Source organism: Xenopus laevis, chromosome 9_10L (assembly GCF_017654675.1).
Source record: "Xenopus laevis strain J_2021 chromosome 9_10L, Xenopus_laevis_v10.1, whole genome shotgun sequence".
Classification (NCBI taxonomy): Eukaryota; Metazoa; Chordata; class Amphibia; order Anura; family Pipidae; genus Xenopus; species Xenopus laevis.
Genome location: NC_054387.1, coordinates 119,441,895 through 119,456,341, shown reverse-complemented (window position 1 = coordinate 119,456,341; position 14,447 = coordinate 119,441,895). Strand labels below are relative to the sequence as shown.

At 42.5% G+C, this 14,447-nt stretch overlaps 1 protein-coding gene across 3 annotated transcripts in view; it reads left to right on the top strand.

Annotated features, from left to right (window-relative positions):
- cacna1h.L (calcium channel, voltage-dependent, T type, alpha 1H subunit L homeolog) overlaps positions 1 to 14,121 on the top strand; it is a 301,235-nt gene extending 287,114 nt beyond the window's left edge. For 2 of the 3 annotated variants that reach the window (XM_018236589.2, XM_041576395.1), the window contains exons 30-36: positions 1,511 to 1,589; positions 4,299 to 4,420; positions 9,805 to 10,128; positions 10,980 to 11,126; positions 11,657 to 11,837; positions 12,294 to 12,472; positions 12,584 to 14,121. In XM_018236589.2, the coding sequence (XP_018092078.2) occupies positions 1,511 to 1,589; positions 4,299 to 4,420; positions 9,805 to 10,128; positions 10,980 to 11,126; positions 11,657 to 11,837; positions 12,294 to 12,472; positions 12,584 to 13,723 (2,172 nt within the window). In that variant the 3' untranslated portion in view covers positions 13,724 to 14,121. The remainder of the gene's footprint in view (positions 1 to 1,510; positions 1,590 to 4,298; positions 4,421 to 9,804; positions 10,129 to 10,979; positions 11,127 to 11,656; positions 11,838 to 12,293; positions 12,473 to 12,583) is intronic. The other variant, XM_041576396.1, reaches the window with a different exon arrangement.
- The last annotated feature ends 326 nt before the right edge of the window (positions 14,122 to 14,447 follow it).

Sequence of the window (14,447 nt, the reverse complement as noted above, 5' to 3'; positions counted from 1 at the left end):
GTCTTATGAGGGTTAAACCAGGACTATGTTAAGTGGTGGTGGAGATTGAGGCAAAAAAGTACACTTTACATCTGTAATATGTCTGATTTTAGCCCTGTTGTACTTCAACAAAAACTTCAAGGCCTGAGCCTCCTCCGAGTCAGACTAGCCAACCAGAGTGCCATAGGATCTCCAGGTGGGCCACAGCCCTTGTGTGCCTAAAGGTGGCCATACACAGGGAGATCCATTTGTTTGGCGATTTCGCCAAATGAACGAATCTCTACCAAATATGCCCACATTCAGGTGGGCGATATTGGGCTGATCCGATTGTGAGCCCTAGGGCCCAATGTTTGGATCAGAATGGAGGTAGTACGGGAGGTCGGATTGCGGGACCGAATAGACGAGCAGATTTTTAACCCTACACGATCTTTCAGCCAGATATCGATCTGGGAAGCCCGTCGGAGGGCCCCACACACGGGCCAATATGCTGCCCACTCGGTCTGTCGGCAGCTTTTATTGGCCCGTGTATGGGAGCCTTTAGCCATCAGATCTATATGATGCTTTATTTAGCACACTCTACATGTAAGTGTTGTGAGACTAAGACCCCAACAGCAGGCTCCTGGCCTGAGGAAGCCCGACATTGAGCCTCCCACCCTTCCCCAGTGGTTAATAAGGTTCTACCACTCCTTAATTACTGACCAACCGCTGCAGTCTATAAGGGCCTGTTAAAAAGGGCCAAAAACATTGGAATATAGCCCCCAGCTCAAAAGGGCACAAATATCAAGTCCAAAAATATATTCCAAAACATTCTTTCAAAGTTTAAAAAATGATTCTTTATTTAGCCTTAAGGTGGCCATACACAGAGAGATCCGCTCGTTTGGCGATGTCACCAAACGAGCGGATCTCTCCCCGATATGCCCACCTTAAGGTGGGAAATATCGGGCTGATCCGATCGTGGGCCCTAGGGCCCAATGATCAGATCCTAACAAATTGTAACGGGCGGTCGGATCGCGGGACCATATCAATGAACAGATCCGACGGGATTCTCGATCGGGGAAGCCCGTCGGGGGGCCCCATACACGGGCCAATAAGCTGCCGACTCAGTCTGTCGGCAGCTTTTATCGGCCCGTGTATGGCCACCTTTACGCGTTTCGTTCCCACCGGCACTTATTCATAGGCATGCCTATGAATAAGTGCTGGTGCGCACGAAACGCGTAAGGCGGAACATCATTTGGTCTGTATGCCTACTTTTTAATATTTATGCTAAATAAAGAATAATTTTCTACCACTCCTTAAACTAAGAAGCAAAAGTTGTGCTCTTAAATTCTAGATTTGGTGGGGTTGAATTTCAAGCTCAGTAAATCCAGACTAAAGATGTATCATGCATTCTCTGTAATTTATAATATATTTTAAAATGAAACCTTTCAAGAAAAAAGCTCTATTGAGGCTTTGCCCAGAATATTGTCTGTGTGGCCTGCTTCAGTAAAGTAGTGCACGGCCCTGATGTTCCTCTCGTTTTGTCTGTTGGCAGGTCGGCAACCTCGGCCTGCTCTTCATGCTCCTGTTCTTCATCTACGCGGCCCTGGGAGTGGAACTGTTCGGAAAGCTCGGTAAGTTCAGTGTTGATGGGATCTTGGATGCCTTCTTGCTGTGGCAACTTTAAAAGAGGAAAGTAAAGGAATAAAAATAGTCTTACAAAGCTTTACCAGATAGCCTGGCTGGGGTTCAACTCTGTCAGGAAACATTCGGCAACATTCCTGGGTTCTTAAAGGATTGGAAAGCACATCTGCTCATTTTCAGTTTTATTGCATGCGACTTCTAACCTGTCAGATCCCTTTCAGCTGCTGACTCACAGCAAGTGTCGTGAAAATGTATAAATCCATTTGGGCCAAATGCCTGCATCTTTAATCCCCAAGAGTCACTAACAGGCCAGGAATTAAGCACGTGACATTCTCAAAGTGGCGGAACAATCAGAACTTAATTAACCCTTGAGTTCTTTTTGGAACCACTTGCACGCTAGTGACGTCACCGTACATTGTGATTGTCACCCCTGCAGTTCTTTACAGTCTTCGCCCTAGTCTCAGCCGGTCACAGAGCTTGAAAATCAGGAACGGGATATGTTTAAAACAACAGTTGTAATTTTAAAACAGTTTGTTCTTTGAGCAGAGGCCAATGGCAAGATTTGCAAGCACACCTTTAAAATGTTTGTATAAGTGTACAGAACTTAAAGGAGAAGGAAAGCTATGGAGGCATTTTATTGCCAATAGATTAGCTGTAATAGTGCAAGCTAGAATGCTATATTTATTCTCTAGAATGTTTTACCATACCTGAGTAAAAAGCTCTAGAAGCTCTCTGTTTAGGATAGCAGCTGCAGTATTAGCTTGGTGTGACATCACTTCCTGCCTGAGTTTCTCCCTGCTCACTTATAGCTCTGGGCTCAGATTACAGCAGAGAAGGGAGGGAAGGGGAGAGGAGCAAACTGAGCATGCTCAAGCCCTAGCCCTGGAGGTCGAAGCTGAAAACAGGAAGTGTGATACAGAAGCCCATGAGTACACAATAGAAGGAAAGAAATGCTGTGTTTCTTTTGACAGAGCAGTACTACTTTGAGGGGTTACTGGTGGACATTTCTGATAAGGCTTACTTAGTTTGAACCTTTCCTTCTCCTTTAAAAGGACATTATAACATTTGTTTTTATCACTGATTATATTTCTTCATGCTATTTAGAATGACTTTTATTCTTTCATACTATATAAAATTATAAAAAAATTCTAAGTGTATTCTGTGTTCTGCCACTAGGTGGAGTACAATGGCATTGCGGCAAAGGTTTCAAACATCAGTGGAACCAGGCCCCTTAGTCATATTGAGTAATGTAGATAAGGTACAAGAGTGCTTCCATAGGCTTATGCCAAGGCTGTTACGCCACCTGCATTTATACGCAGACAGACTCTTGTGGCATTAGCCTTAAATAAAAATAATTGACGAGGGGACTATTCTAAGCACTTTTGCAATGTACATTCATTATTTATTTTGTTTTAATTCCAAGATATTATTGGATACATGTACTGTTAATATGAATGAACTTTGTTACAACAGCGCCACCTGCTGGTCATTTTCAAACCAGTCTGACCATCAAGGAAGAGAGAGGCTTCTCTGATGTTCTTCTGCTTAGGAAAAAAAAATAGAAACCTTTCTCAAATCGTTTCTAAACAGAAAAACATCAGAGCAGCCTCTTTCTTTCTCCTGACAACTTCCTTGACTACTTGGTGGTCAGAATGGGTTGAAAGTGACCAGCAGGTGGCGCTGTTGTAACAGAATTCATTCATGTTAACAGTACTTGTATCCCTTAATATCTTGGAATTAAAACAAAATAAATAATGAATGTAAATTGCAAAGGTGATTAGAATAGCACCCTCATTAATTTTACATTAACTAATTTTAAGGATTACTTATCATTTAAGGTCAGTATCCGACCTGAAGGAGTTTTCAGGAGTTCCAGGGTCACTGTCTAACAGCAGTTGGCACATCTGGACTACTGATATTTCAAGTACAGATGTCCAAACAGCCCCCTTGCCATCTCCTAGAAGCCCCTCTTGACTCTACAAATTGTCAGTCTGGGCCTGGAATTTGGACCTTGAATCCCCCCCCCCCAATGCAGTGCAATGTAGATTTGTAGATTTGTCAGTGGAAACCTGAAACAGATCCAGTTTTGGAGATCCTTCAGTGGCACAGAACTGCACTAGGTTAGTTAAAGGAGAAGGAAACCTAGTCGGCGCAAAAACCCTCCCCCCCTTCCGTGTGTTGCCCACCCTCCCTCCTCCCCCCTGGCCTACCCGTCCCGCTGGGCAAATGCCCCTAACTTGTTACTTACCCTTCTGCGCAGGTCCAGTCTACAGAGTTCACCGACACCATCTTCTTCCACGCGATCTTCTTCCTGCTTTGACCGGCGCATGCGCAGTAGGAGCATTTCGCCGGTACAATCTACTGCGCATGCGCCAAAAGTCACGAAGGTCGGAAAACTTCGTGACTTTTGGCGCATACGCAGTATGCTATAAGAGCAATACTGGTAATGTCTTGCCCAACTGGACCTGCAGCTGCTTCTCTGTCGGCCCAGGGCCTCTTTGCACTCCTATTAAATATAACTCCCAAGTCTTTCCACGAGCTAAACTATTCCAACTGCAAATTCCCATATAAACTGGGCACATTGCCTCAACCACTTAAGGTTCGGGCCCTGAAATGTTCATTTCACTTGCAGGTAATATTAGGAGTATTTTCTTGAGATTGCAACTAACAACGCATGGTTCTGTCTCTCTTTCTGGCAGTGTGCAATGAGGAGAATCCCTGTGAGGGACTCAGCCGGCACGCAACGTTTGAGAACTTTGGGATGGCTTTTCTGACCCTCTTTCGCGTCTCCACAGGAGATAACTGGAATGGCATTATGAAGGTAAGTTACTACGTACCTGTCTCAGTGTATTTCCTTGTGCAGCAGTGGTTACTATCCACCCCAAGTGCCATTCTTCTGCCATGTTTAACGTATGGGTGTACACAATCTGATCCCATATTCCATGAAAGCTGTTGCCATTGAATATGAATGATTATTTCTATTCTGCTTTACTCTAATCTAAAATTTAAGAAGCCTAATATGAATGGCTGTGGGTCAGTAGCCTATCATTTAAAACATTTCTGGAGATAATTCTGAGCCATGCCCACAATCTTAAATGCGAAACCAAAAGGGAACAAAGGAACCCTCCACTCCATGCATCTGCAAAAACGTGAAAAGCTTCTTTTATTCAGGTGAGATCTCAGCAAACGTTTCGGGGCAAGGCCCCTTCATCAAGTGCTGAGACTTGATGAAGGGGCCTTGCCCTGAAACGTTTTCTGAAATCTCGCCTAAATAAAAGAAGCTTTTCACGTTTTTGCAGATGCATGGAGTGGAGTGTTCCTTTTTGGTTTCTCATTTAAGAAGGCCTTTTGTTTGCAGCAGGGCCCACATTGAGCACCTCCCATCATTACAAAAAAAAAAATTTTGTTCCAGTGACCAGATAGCAAGGAAGCAGTTAAAAGGTTTTGATGCCCACAATCTTCCCTGGTCACTCCCCATTGCACCAAATTAACACAGTTCTGCCCCTGATTCAGCCCAAAACCAGATGTCAGAATTTGGAAAACTCACCAACAATGCAATGGAGTTGATAGAGCTGTATTTGATTGAAGTTGATCTTAGAATAATAATGTCAATATCATATCACAAGTTCATTTTAAAAAGAAGATCCTCTTTAAATAAGCCTATACCTTATACATAGCTGATAAGGCTCGAAAGGCCTAAAAGTACACAATTCCAATAGCCAGCAAGGGAACTGTCTGTGGCCTTGGAGCAGGGGGTGTTCAGCCTTAAAGGAGAAGGATAGGCTAAAATTAAGCAAGCTTTATCAGAAAGGTCTATATAAATACACCAGTAAACCCTTAAAGTAATGCCGCTCTGAGTCCTCTGTCAAAAGAAACACAGCATTTCTTTCCTTCTATTGTGTACTCATGGGCTTCTGTATCAGACTTCCTGTTTTCATCTTAAACCTCCAGGGCTAGGGCTTGAGCATGCTCAGCCCTCCCTCCCCCCCCTGCTGTAATCTGAGCCCAGAGCTATGAGTGAGCAGGGAGAGACTCAGGCAGGAAGTGATGTCACATCAAGCTAATATGGCAGCTGCTATCCTAAACAAACAGACAGCTTCTAGAGCTGTTTACTCAGGTATGGTAAAGCATTCTGTAGAATAAATATAGTGTTATAGCTTGGACCATTGTGGCTAATCTATTGGCAATAAACTGATTTGGTAGCTTTTCTTCTCCTTTAAGACTGGTTAGGGAGAGAGTGTTTTGGAACAGTGCTTATTTGCTCTCCTAGATACACCTGCACACCCAGCATGAAGATTAAATAAGGTACGGTGATTGGAGACAGGGTGATCGAGGGTCAGACTGGGCCCTTGTGGGCCATGCCTGACCTCCACTGTCACTCCCCGCTCCCATCTGTCGACACTCCCTAGCTGCCCTCCCTGCCTCATCATGGAAAAAGTAAGTTTAAGGTGCACGAGTGGGGGGGAAGGGCTGGTGGTGAACAAGCGGATGAGTGGCGGAGGCCCCATAGGTGGTCCCTTTGGTAGCAGCCCTAGTGAGCCACACACACTCCAGTCAGACTCATGGGGGACATATCTCCCGTAAATGCTTTCCTACCAGCAATGAAGAAAGTCACTGGTGGTAAAACATACACTTTGCTCCACTTTCCCAAGTCTCCTAAAGTTTATTTGTGAGGCAGCTTCAGGAGACTTCAGAAAATGAAGTGTTATGTGTGGAAAGAGGAAGGGTTTTTTTTTACAGTGAGAGCTGTGAAGATGTGGAATTGTCTCCCTGAATCAGTGGTACAGGCTGATACATTAGATAGGTATAAGAAGGGGTTGGATGGTGTTTAGCAAGTGAGGGAATACAGGGTTATGGGAGATAGCTCATAGTACAAGTTGATCCAGGGACTGGTCTGATTGCCATTTTGGAGTCAGGAAGGAATTTTTCCCCCTCTGAGGCAATTTGGAGAGGCTTCAATTGGGTTTTTTTGCCTTCCTCTGGATCAACTGGCAGTTAGGCAGGTTAAAATGTAAAATCAGCAACAAATATTCCTGTCTGCCACCACCCTTAAATTTGGGGTGAGAACCTTTTTGCTGTTCTAAATATTCTGCAAACTTTGTCTTATCATCTGATATACCAATATTTTCCAATAGGTGTAACCTTGTATTGAACCAAGTGGGCCCTGGCCAAAGATTGTAATTCCGAGTGGGGCTTGAACTAAAAAAGACAGATAACCACTACCTTAGGCATTGGAAAGAATAATCCACTTCCCTATAGACATACATTAAATGTAGAGAAGGGACTTTCTGGGCCCTTTGCATTCAATGTTCTTATATACTTTATCTGTTTTATGAGAGAATAAATTTGAAATAAACTCTCTTTTGCTACAGTTTGTATATTTGCATAGGTCAAATGAAAGCATAAACCTTAGGGCTCCACGCATTATTCTTCATTTACAGTTATCGATATTCCCGTGGCATAGATGTATTACGGAGACCCAATTAATTAGTCATGTGAGGTTTTGCTGATGTGCAGCGGGCCAAAGACACATGATTATAAGGACTTGTGCATTTCTGTATATTGAACTTGTGCCTGCTAGGTATCTGAGTCATTTACATCCAGTTTAATCATTTAAACCACATAAATCCCCTGAAGGGTGTTGTGGGACTTGTTAGTTGTGATTTGGCAACAATTTGAGGGAAATGGTTTAGAAATCCTACTGTTTATGTTTCAGTGACTGTGGAACCCGCAGCTTTCTAAACCCAAATAAAGGAGATACACTGGGTGCCACAAAGCAGCAGTTCTTGGGTTGGTGAAAATATGGAAATGAGGACATCAAGTGGTGGATCAGGGCAGTTAAAAAGTGCCAAGCAAAATATCTGTGGCACTAACTATCCATGTATCCATTGCAAGTGCTCAATCTAAGCCTTATTGTTTTAGCATGAGACACAGAAAGAAATCGTCAGTTCCAACTCACGCTGTGGCGTTGACCAGCTGCCGTAGACACCATTGTCCCAGCGCTCGGTCTAACCCACATTCTGGAGTTCACCAGAAAACGACAAAAAGAGAATATTTGTACACAAAAAGAAAGAAAAAATTTGCCAGCGCTTAGTTTGCCTTTGAAAAATAATTACAAAATATGAGGTGTTAGTACCACACTTTGGCCAAGATATGTAAGCGCACCTGCAACGTCAAGGCCCCTCATTGTACGTGAGTCCTACACTGTTTGTGAGCATTATAAGTTTGTGGTGCATTTAAAATCAAGTCGAAGTACTGTCTCTTTGAAAAAACTTCGTCCAAGTACTTCGCCACCTAAAACCTACCGAACATCAATGTTAGCCTATGGCGAAGGTCCCCATAGGCTTCCTAACAATTTTCTGATCGAAGGAAAGTCGTTCAATCGATGGATTAAAATCCTTTGAATCATTCGATTCGAAGGATTTAATCGTTCGAACGAACGATTTTTCCTTCGATTGTTTGATCGAAGCAATTGCGGTAAATCCTTTGATATTCAAGTGGAAGGATTTTACTTCGACAGTTGAATATCGTGGGTTAATTAAACCTCGATATTCGACCCTAAGTAAATGTGCCCCTATCTATTAGCATTTTAAATGTGTAGTGCATTTAAAATCAAGTCCCCCAGTAAACATGTGACTGAGTAATAAGACCATGGTGTACTTCAGGGGCTATAGTGAAATAGCAAAGAGCTTTTTAGCCCAAGCCAACTAACATACCTCTATAAGTAATTCCCTGTTTTAAAGGCTATATGGCAGCCAGGCAATATTTGGCTAGAATTTGTACACAAAACACAGAAAGAAATAGTCAGCGATCGGTCTAACTCACGCTGTGGCGTTGACCAGATGCCATAGACACCATTGTCCCAGCGCTCGGTCGAACCCATATTCTGGAGTTGACCAGCTGCCGAAAACTATAAAAAGCCAATAAAAAGACTTATTGTTTCTGTTTGGGTTGGGATATAAAACACATGGATGCCACTGTAATAGTAAAATATATACACCAGGAGAAAGAAAAGCCAAATATCTGAAGAGCTCACAGTGGAGCCCTGAAAATAAGGTGGCATTCTCAGGGGCATATGACAGACTGGTACTGGGTGCCTTTTCCATCACCCCTGTTGACTCAGGAACTTTTTGACCTTTAAGTGATGGCATCACTGACCAACAACTGACCTGAGCTTAGTCAGACAGTTATCAGGAAGCGAGTAAATCCTATTGGGCAATCCACTGCATCAGGCTGCTTATAGATTCCACTCCTAAAATGTTTATGTTATCTAGTCATGATCAGATCAGCTTTATTTCACCCACTATCCATGTATTAGGAGCTTTAGGACACATTTGTAATCTGTTTACTACTCAAGTAAAACCCAACCTTTTCTCTGGAGAAGAAGCGCAGAAGGTCCCACTCCATCTGCCGATCTGAAGGCCTTTTATTACTATAGCTGCACACTTTTTTGTCCTCTTGCTTTGCCTTTTGTCCCATTAATATCTTTGCCGTTCATCTAGTACCTTTCATTGCCTTAACCATTTGTGAACAAATAACCCATTTCAGCATTTCCCCTTAAACTGTATTGGCTCGACTTCCAAAAAAAATTTCATTTTTGCATTGGTTTGGACTTTGTTGTTCTGCTTTTTTTCCCAGTAGTTAAAGCCTTGTTGCCATTTCAGCATTTAAAGGTTTCTGGATTAGACAAAGAAAACGTTCTCACCGCCCACTTGGCATTCCAGTCATGCTCCGCTTCTGGCTTTGCTCTTGTGCATCCTTATGGGTCTTTTCTACCTTAATGCTTATTTCGTTTTTCGCACTTACTGGAAAGACAAACAATTTTTGATGAATGTGATTTTTGCCCGGACACAGCCAATTATTTTTGCTGTGCATGGATGGGAATCAAAGAAGGGAGATGCAAATACTGTGGTTATAAAAGACAAAGAATGAAATGAAGTTTAGAAAGTGTATGGACTGCAGGAAAGTGTAAGACTGGGATGGGCAATATGATGCTGATCTTCTGCACCCAATGTGTGCAATGTAAGTGCAAAGTGCCGAGCATAAATTGCTTTGTTTTTTACCCTCAATGCTGCATTTTCCCCCAGAATTCATCCATGCGTCCGTGCACCCTGTACTTTGCACATTTGCTAAAAGAAAACAGTTGTACAGGAGCAAGTGCCCATGTCAATTATAACAGTGTCATTAACTTTTGTCCCCACTCAGGACACTCTACGGGAGTGCAACAGCGATGACAAGCACTGTCTCAGCTACCTGCCCCTCATCTCTCCTGTCTATTTCGTAACCTTCGTGCTCATTGCCCAGTTTGTCTTGGTCAATGTGGTTGTGGCTGTGCTCATGAAACATCTGGAGGAGAGCAATAAAGAGGCCAAAGAAGATGCTGAGATGGATGCAGAGATTGAGATGGAGATGTCCAGGGCACTGACGCCTGCGAGTGGTGGTTGTACTCCAGCCTCAAGTGGAAAGGGAATGGAGGGAGGACAAGATCCATTAAAGTCAGAGCTACCTGTGCTGCTGAAACAAACCACGGTAAATTGTGGACCATATATCGCTCTGTTCAGGTTCACTTACATGAAATAGAAGGCAATAAACCCCCAAAGTATTCCAGTAGCTCTAAATAGATTTGCATTGTTATATTATTATATTATTTTCTCTCAAACTATATTTTTTAAGCAGATGAGTCATGCTGATTGTCTGCAGCAGCCTAATAAGTCAATTGATTGGCTTAAGGTGCATCTACTTCTGTAATCTTTAAACCTACTGACCCAAACCCAGTCCAAGAATTGAATAAAGCAGGCCCAATTATGAACTAGGCCTGACGTTAGCTTGCATTGAAACAATGTCCAACCACCAAACTCTGTAGAATTCTTGGGCTGTCTGGGGACCAAAAAACAGATCCCTTCTATAGATAATGATCTGTGAGCACAGTCCATAGGGGCATAAAATAATACAGATGAGCAATCAATGGATTGTCTCCCACCAAGTTATGTCAATTAAGTTTTTGTGCTCTGAAAGGAATAAGAATTGTATTACAAAGCCATAATCTTCACTTATTAGGTGGCTGTGGGGGTGGTTACATGCAATAAAAGAATGATCACCCACCACGACACAATGAAAATATACTAGGCACCAAAGCAGCTGTCTTGTTAAAAAAATTAGTGCTTTCCCTAAAAGTTCTAAGTGTCAGCAAGCAATTTTTATCTCTGGCCCTTCTGTCTACTTCTTTGAGAAAAGATAACACATAGACATGAAGCATTTCTGGATACTTAGAAACACATATTCTATATAGATGTGAAAGACTACAGATCAAGAAGACAGACTAAGACATAGAAGGCTTCAGCTTTTCGATTGATGATTGTTTCCTTAACTTTATACCCAAGGGGGCAGTGTGCCAAGAGAATGTGACCTTAGTGATCCCAGAGTCAATGGAGGGTACAACCCTGATGAACAACACAGTCCCTGCTTCCTCCATATACCAACAGCAGGCCCTGCCACTTCCCATCCAGCCTTGCGTCCTTGGGCATGAGGTGAATCCACGCAATCTGCTCTGTCTCTGTAGTGCTCTGTGTAGCGAAGTCTTTCCAAAGCCTTTCCCTTTGTATTTTAGCTTCTGTCTGTCTTGAATGCTTCATGGGTACTAACATATACCTTGATCCTGACAACAATATAAATCCATTCTAAAGATCTACCAACAGTTTATGGTTCCATAATCATACCAGTCGCAGGTTACCCATTAAAGAAAATAGCTTCTGCTAATGACTCAACAGTTGATCACCTAACTTCTCCCCCTTGTGCAACCTTCTGCCCACCACTTAAAGAAGTCAGAGACCCATGCAACTGAAAATATCTGGTTAAAAACATCATGAAAAATGTATCTATTGGTAGATCTTGAGAAGATATTGAGATCCATGAGTAATCGAGTGTGGTCCTTGGTTTTCTGTGTAGCAACTAGGTGGTTGGTTGTGTAGGACCTTGTGTACCAACTATGGGCTTGGGATGGAATGCAGGAGTTCAGAGATAAGGGAAGCTTTATGTCTCCACCTTTTTGTGTCTACAGGATGGAGATTTCCACAAGAGAGATGGATTAGGTTCTGAAAACCTACTGGCTGTCAAAAAGATCTCAGTATCCAGGATGCTCTCCTTACCTAACGACAGTTACATGTTTCGGCCAGTTCTACCAGCAAAGTCATCTTATCCTTTGCAAGTAGTGGAGACCACTGAAGATAGTTCACCACATGGTAAATATCCAACAGCACTATTAATAAAACAATATGACTATGCTTTTTGTGTCAAGAACAAGGATACGGCATTTCATTAAACATCAAAATCTTTATGTGTCCCTTTTTAGCATAATGCAAATTCATTTGGGCCACAGGTTTATCAGGTGAACTGGGAAATCCTTTTTTTTTTTTAATTCATTCCTGGTCCCCCCTACTCTTTATTATTATTATTATACCCTGAATGCACATTTTATTTGTGGTTATTCTTTTGACTTTGATTAAATAGTATTATAAGTTTGTGCAGGTCTTGTAGCCATTGGCAACCAATCAGATGTGTTGGGCATACCTGCTGTAAGTCTATGCCAGCAAAATATATCACCTATATTGAATACAATGTACAATTCTGCTGGACAATTTGAAAGTATAGTGGCCTTTTAAAGATCAAGTCCAAATTTTCCTCTACTTGTTTTTTAGGGTCGATTGCCTCTCTCCACTCCCAGGCTGGGGAAAACAACTCCTTGCTGAAAGTACCAGTGGATTGCCAGCCACAGCCCTCTGTTAGCAACCACCAGGACCCTGCCGACATGCCTAAAATTCCACCACCACGTGCATGTTCAAGATCTCCAAGTCTAAACAGATCTCTGAGAAGACAGGTGAGACTTTAATATTTTATTTATAGAAGCCCATCATGATAGCCTAATTAATTATAAAGATTGGGTTTTTTTTGGTTGCAATTACATTATGTTTTCTGTCTTCAATTTCAGGAGGCTATACATATGGACTCAGTTGATCAGGGCGGTGATAAGGACAAGGACCTTGATGTGGAATCTACAGAGAGTTTGCAGATGGGGACTCCATCAGTTACTACTTTAGTTCCAAATTTGCTGTGCTCCTTAAATGTGTCTCTGCAGGGAATCCCTCAGCCCTCACCCAGGCTATCTCCCCAGCCCAGACATTCCAGCGTCCTCACACACAACCATGTGTACAGCCAACACAGTATTCCAAGTCGGCCTTCGAGTGTCAGTAGTGGAAACAGCAACCCAGAGGAATCTATGTTTGAGTCCTCAGACCTGGCTGATGAAGAAGTCAGCCACATAAACAGTTCAGCAAAGGGGTGGAGAGGATCATCTAATAATAGAAGTCACTCTGTATCTCCGTTCATCTCCCAATCTTCATCTCCTCCTCCTCTTCCTCCATCACTAAAGAACTGCAATAGCACAGTCAGCCTGGCAGGGTCCAGCGGCAAAGACTTAAAGAAGTTTTATAGTGTTGATACTCAAGGATTCTTAGCTAAGCCCTGCTGGGGGGAAGACCAAAGGAGGCACTCAATTGAAATCTGCCCTTCCATTGATGATGGAGATTCCTGCTTTGACCTATCCATGGAGGACAAACATTGCTCTTCTGTTCTCATTCGGTCTGACCCTGAATACATCAATGGAGTTCGTCGAAAGAAGAAGATGAGTCCCCCTTGCATTTCTATAGAACCTCCTATGGAGGATGAAGGTGGAACAGCTTCACGTACCAAAGCATCAGAAAACAGCATGATGTTACGAAGAAGGACCCCATCCTGTGAATCTACTGCATACAGGGACTCGTTAGATCTAAGTGACAACCAGCTTGGGGACCAAATATCTAAAACTGATAGGCGAACCCAGGTGCCCTGTCGCAATGAACACTTAATCATACACAGCTACTCATATGACCAGATGGATGGAAATGGCTTCTCAGACCTTCTGTCTAACAGTGGAGGTTCTACTCCGTCATCTGTTTTCAATGAACCTGTCTGTTTCGAGATGAAACAAAAAGATCATAACGATTTAAGTGGTGTTTCTAAAGGTTCTTTGAAAACTGCACTAGAACACGTATCCAACCCAACAGAGGACATAATCGATAACCCATTATAGCTTTTAATGATTTAAGGGCTTGTGACATTTTAACTGGTTGATGAACCACTGGATAGACGGGTCTTAAAATTACTTTGGGGGGGGGGGGTTGTTCATGTTCTCAATGGGCTGTACGTTTCAGGAGAACTCAATAAAGCAGGGGATATGCAGATGGTCTGAATTAAAAGTGCTTGTTTTGTTTGGTTTTATAAACGAAATGCAGAGTCAACTATCCATATAGCCTCAATCACATTGATTCGAGTTCTTCTTTTAATTTTTTTTTTCTTCCTATTTTTTAAGGTGGCACTTTTTTATTGTGCAATGACACAGTATGCAGAAGTGCTATAATATGAAGAGCTGTACATTATCTGTATATCGGCAGTATAAATAAAATAGAAATAATGTATTTGTGAAAAAAAGAAAGAGACATCTTGTGTCTTTGATGCACACTTATTACAGGCATTGTATGGGATGCTGATGACACGTGTCCTTATGTGGCTCTAGGTCAACAGGCTTTTCTTTATTTACATTTGCCTGTTGCCCCATGGCTAGCCAATCTCTGGACTCTCTCAGATCCCGGCATTTACATGTGTATTTTATTAAAATCCCACACTGGTTTCCAAAGGGAACTAACCACAGGAAGTTACAGCATTATGAGATTTGTTAGTGAAGGCATTTGATAAGAAAACCTAGACGTTTCATCTTTAGAAGGAGTAGCCTTGTCAGCTCCTCTGTCTTCTCTAAT